This window comes from Gekko japonicus, unplaced genomic scaffold, assembly GCF_001447785.1.
Source record: "Gekko japonicus isolate JY-2015 unplaced genomic scaffold, Gekko_japonicus_V1.1 scaffold5757, whole genome shotgun sequence".
Taxonomy (NCBI): domain Eukaryota; kingdom Metazoa; phylum Chordata; class Lepidosauria; order Squamata; family Gekkonidae; genus Gekko; species Gekko japonicus.
In genome coordinates, this window is record NW_015171067.1 from 38,097 (window position 1) to 44,027 (window position 5,931).

General features: G+C 39.5%; 1 protein-coding gene across 1 annotated transcript; it reads right to left on the reverse strand.

The window, feature by feature from the left end:
* Positions 1-3,680: 3,680 nt before the first annotated feature.
* On the reverse strand, positions 3,681-4,643 carry LOC107117028 (olfactory receptor 6F1-like; the record flags this gene model as incomplete). The annotated part of the gene is made up of 1 exon (XM_015419059.1): positions 3,681-4,643. A coding segment is annotated over one exon (963 nt), but the record flags the coding sequence as incomplete, so codon positions are not given.
* Between the last annotated feature and the right edge of the window lie 1,288 nt (positions 4,644-5,931).

A 5,931-nucleotide genomic window follows, 5' to 3' on the forward strand; every position in this document is an offset into this window, starting at 1 on the left:
CCAAATTGTGGACCAAGTGGGCACTTTGATTATAGAGGACTCCTTACCTTAAATCCAGGACACTCTGTACATTTGATGGTGGCAGTTGTCAAAATATTTGTACAAACAAAATTATTTATTTGGGAGTTCCACACACAAAAGATCTCACATATAATTTACAAAGAAGCCATCGCATCACTGACAGTCCTGCATATAGTACATCAGAATTTCCATCTGAAAGTTTCTTGAGGCCTTAGTGGTCTTGTGGTACAGTGAGCATCTGGCTATATCTTTTGATCTGTGTCTTCCATTGCTGTTTGCAGTGTATCAATAATTTATATAAGCAGGCAAATCATGATGAAAATCTCAATGGGATATGGCTACGGAGAAGACAACAGTTTAATCATAAGGGAAAATAGTGGCTTTAGTGGGATCTTCTAACAATTATTGAATGAAATAAATTAATTACAGACACAATGGGAGTAGGGAGAAGCATGTCCAGGAAAATAAGAACACACACATAAAAAACAACACTGGGTTGGATCTTCCAAGTATTTTCCTCAAACTTACTCAATATTACTCCTTACTATAGCCCCTATTCCATGTGGCTTTTATACATGAAGTTCCAATGAACCCTAGAATAACCTTTTGTGCGTGTGTGCAGTCAAAGGGGACTCCTTCATCCTTTTTTCACCACCAGAAAAGTTGGTTGGACCCCACAAATTGCCAAATAATCTTAGAAGAAAATTCATGAAACCCAAAACCTGAAAATACATGACAACTAAACCAGGGATTACAATGATTAAATAGGTTAGAAGCCAATTGGTACATTCTGTTGTCATTTGTTTTTACACCTTTATTTCCAGTTTTCCACCTAAAGTTTGTTAGCTGAGTAGTATTTTCATTCATTGTAGTATGATTGGCATTTGTGGTCACAGGAGGGACAATGGCTAAATTGTAGAGCACTTGCTTGGCATGCAGAAGGTCCCAGCTTCAATCCCTGGCATCTCCAATTAAAGGGTCTAGCAGTAGGTGATGTGAAAGACCTCTGTATAAGACCTGGAGAGCTGCTGCCAGTCTGAGTGGACAATAATGACCCTGATGGACCGAGGTTCTGATTCAGTATAACACAACATTGTGTGTTAATTTATTTTTTATTAGATTAAAATCCCTCTTATAACAACTGGTACTTTTTTCTACACTTCTGGCAGGTGCTTGGGAACACATTTTCAGATTCTGATATGTGCTGGCAGTGCAATCCTATGCAGAGCCACTCCTCTCTAAATTCATTAATTTCAATTAAACTACACTGGAAAATCTTTGCATAGGATTGCATGGTCAGTTACTGGATACAAAATGCTGCAGGGATCCCAAACCTTTCTGAACTTGTGGGCAAAATCACAAAATGGCTGCCACAAGAAGTGGAACTAGTAAAAAAATGGCTGCCACAAGAAGTGGAACTAGTCACAAAATGGCTGCTGTAGCAGGCACAGCCAACCCCCAAATGTCAGGGATTGAGATTATATCTAAATCTAATAGTAACTCTTCAACATTTCAGGCAGAAGCTCTGTTGAACAGGATGCCTTTTAAAGCTCCACAGCCAATCAGAAGCCCTGCTCAGCAAAAGCCCCACCTAGCCCCACCCATATCTAAAAGCATTTGGCAGACATCAGGAAAGGTGTTGGACAGTACCACAGCATCCATGGGCCCCACATTGAGGATTCCAATATACTGGAATGCATTTTGGGGAAAACAACTTCACAGCAGTTTTTGTGGTTAAAAAGAAAAAGGGAGAAAAGAATGTGTTTACTTTGGGGAGTCCATACCCATTTGCCACCCTCAATTTACAAATAATGGCACTGTCTGCATTTTTTTGTTATTAGCATTATCTGAATTCCTACAAAATTTGGATTTGGGCTGAACCACTCTTCACAAAGAAGGACTTAAAGAAAAGGAAAGGAGAGCCTGCCTGCCTGCCTGCCTGGGGAAAGAGACTATTGCCATCCAGGGCAGAGCTGTTACCATATGGTCTGACCCCTCTCCTCCATGTACATTAGTAGGTTGATAATAGATTAGGGTTTAAACATTTTCGGCTTTTCTGTTGTGCCTGTGTGACTGTATAGTGTATAAGGTAGATTAGGGTTTAAACATTTTCGGCTTTTCTGTTGTGCCTGTGTGACTGTATAGTGTATAAGGTTGTCCAGGGCTCTTTTTGTTGCAGGAACTCTTTTGCATATTAGGCAACACACCCCTAATGTAGCCAACCCTCCAAGAGCTTACAGAGCACTTCTTACAGGGGCTACTGTAAACTCTTGGAGGGTTGGCTACATTAGGGGTGTGTTGCCTAATATGCAACAGAGTTCCTGCTACAAAAAGAGCCCTGATTGTCAACCTCCAGGTGTGGTGAAGATCTCCTTGTATCACACCTGATCTCTAAAAATTACACTATAGAAGCTATTGACTCCCCTTGGGCCTATTAACTCATCTCCCAAGAGCCAAGATGGGTAGTCACATTAGTCTGTCTGTAGCAATCAAAAAGAGCAAGAGTCCAGTAGCACCTTCAAGACTAACAAAATAAGTGACAGGGTATGAGCTTTCATGAGTCACTGTTCACTTTTTCAGTTAGAATGGGAGTCCATCTGTCCTATAGATTGGAAAGTGGAATGATTTCAGATGGTGTATGACAATAGCAGGCAAATGTCAATAGCAGGTGTGATTGGATTTAGGCGCGCATGGAGAAATCAGCATTGGTAATGAGATAGGAAACCTAGGTTTCCATTCAATCCAGGTGGATGCATCGTCTTCAGCTTCATTATCAGTTGCAATTCAGCAGTCTCTCTCTGACTCTCTCTCTCTATTATTTTCTACTGGTATAATAACATTTTGCTTCATTTTGAATCATACATAAGATCCTATGCTTGTTTCAGGTTTCTGTAAATACTAGTCCTCATGCATTGCTTATTGGAAGCCTCATATTATTGATCACATTGATATACAACTGTAATCTACCTTGAGTACCAGTGAGAAAGACAGACTATAAACATAGAAAAATAAAATTAAAATAAACTACATAGCCACTACCCACCCATTAGTACTTATGTAATGCCATCAGCGGTGGCACTTTACAAACTATGATATGTCACTGCCCAGAAGTTCTTAAAATCTCAGAGGGGGCTTGTGTTTCTATACCAGAATTCCTGATAACATCTGCTTAAAGAAGATTACTAGGGGTTGAATCCAGCCACCTATTTTGCTCAATCACAACCATTTGTTCTCTTTTTTACAACTGTCATACCACACAAGATTTGTCCATGCAGGTTGTATGACCATTAGCACATCATTTCTTCAGGATCAAAACAGGTCATTTTATGCTTATTTTGTATCCATATCCTGCTTCTCACCTTGATTAGAGACCCAGTGCAGCTTTTCACATTGCTCCCCTCCTCCACTTAAACTTTATAACAACATTCTTTTGAAGGTAGGTTAGATTGAGAGATTGTGAAGAGCCCAAGGTCACTTGGTAGGTTTCCATGGCTGAACTGGGTATTCAAATTGGTGGTCCCAGGTTCTAATCTATCCATAAAACTACATCAGCCCTTTCCCCCTTTTCACCAATGGAAAAGCTGGTTGGATCCAATCCAAGAGTGTGGTTTTTTTAATCCATCCTTTGTAGCATCTCTTAATTTGGCTTCCCACCAGTCTCAGAGTTTCTGGAAAGCTAGCAAGTTGTTGATCCATCTTCTCAGACTTTCTTTTACCTCTTTGTTTCTCAGACTGTAGATAAGTGGATTGACCATGGGAGTCAGGACAGTATAAAAGAGAGAAGATATTTTGTTCATGTCACTCCAAGTTTCACTTTTTGGTAAAACGTATACAGCCATTAAGGTTCCATAGAAAATGGTAACCACAGTGAGGTGTGAGGAACAGGTGGAAAATGCCTTCTTCCTCCCTGTGGTTGATGGGATTCTCAGGATGGTAGCAATGATATGAAAATAGGATGTCAGGGTTAAAACAAATGGGGGAAGAGTATCTATTGCTGAAAGTACAAAAGCTAAAAGCTGAACCAACTGTGTGTCTCCGGAGGCAAGTTTTATGAAAGCAGGGAAATCACAAAAGAAATGGTCTATGTCAGCTGGACCACAGAAATGTAAAGAGGACATCACAATTACTATTATACTAATTGGCAGCAGTGCACATAACCAAGAACCAGCTGCGAGCTTGAGACAGAACTTGTCATTCATTAGGGCTCCATAATGCAGTGGTTGGCAAACTGCTAGGTATCGATCGTAAGACATCACAGCTAACAGGTAACATTCAGTGCACACCAGAAATCCAAAGAGATATAATTGAACCACACAACCCTTAACTGAAATGGCCCTGTCCCCAGTTAATAAACTAGTTAGCATCCTGGGCAAGATGACTGAGCTGTAGAAAGTCTCCATACAGGACAAGTTTCCCAAGAAGAAGTACATGGGAGTGTGAAGATGTGAACTGGACACAACCAGGAAACAAATTGTGAGGTTTCCTGCAATAGTTATTATATAGATCGCCAGAAACACCAGGAAAAGAAGGAACTGTAAATCATGGAAGCTTCCAAAGCCCAGCATGATGAATTCTGAGATGTCTGTGCAGTTTACACCTGTTGTATTTGCTGTCGGCTTCATCTGTAAAAGGGGGGAAAGGCACAATTGACATGACTTTTAAAAAAATCTACAACTAAACAAAAGTGGACCTTATTTGCTGAAACCTTCTCAAGTCATGAACCCTCTCCCTCCTTTGGGCAATTTTTTTGAGGGGAGGAGTCAGAGATGGAGCTACTTGTTTGCAGCCTGACCATGTGACCACAGTCTCCAAACACACATTTGAAATATGGAATCAATTCCTAGTAAATTGCATCCAGGTGATGGCATTTCAAGATGAACTTCTGTGCAGCAGTCATTGGCTACCTCTTTGCTTAAATTTCCAAATACCTCTTTCCTCAGGAATAAACAATATGGTCATATACTCAAATCACACCAGATACATAACCATGGGTGGATCCCAAAAGGTTTTCCACTGCTGAAACAGAGAGGAGGAGTCCCTTTGACCACCATAAAATTTATGCTGGTGATCATGGAACCTTCACTGACAAAAGCCATGTGAAATGGAAGCAGTAAAAAGGACGGGGATTGGGTGACAAGAGGAATGAAATAGCAGCTGGATCCAGCCCTATGGCACCCATTCCTAGTGAAATAAAAAAAACCTCCTCTTTGAAAACAACAGCAACTGTGGCATTGAAGCAGTAGCCAATCAGAATTCCAAAAACTATAAATCTATAAAATGGGCCCAAACTTTTGGCTATAATATTGATCTTCTTCATTGGTTGCAAATATGGAAAATAAATGTTAAAATAACAAAATCGGTTTCCTTTAAAGAGAATCTATATAAAATGTTCTATAGATGGCATACAACACCAGAGAAATTAGCCAGAAAGTACCCAGGAATGTCTGACAAATACTGGAAATGTAAGATATGGGTGGGAAACTTTTTCATGTTTGGTAGAAGTGTAAAGAGGTGATGTTATATTGGAGCAGGGTGCATGAAATATTACAAAAAATATGTTTGATACTGCGACCATTCAAACTTGAAATACTTTTGCTTAATCTTATGGCTGATGTAACGATAAAGAAGTTAAGCACTTAAATATACATATAGTTTGGGCAGCAAGAATTCTTTATGCTAAGTACTGGAAGAAATCAGAGATACCAATGGAAAATGAACTTTTGACAAAAAAAATTGAAACAGCAAAAATTGATATATTGTTGGAGTTGTTAAAAGACTGAAGTAAACAAAAATGAGAGAAAATTGGACACCATTTTATGACTGGGATGAAAGAAACTGTGAAGACCATGAACAATGAATATAACTATTATACACTTGGAGAAACTTGAACTGACAGAACTTGACTTTTTT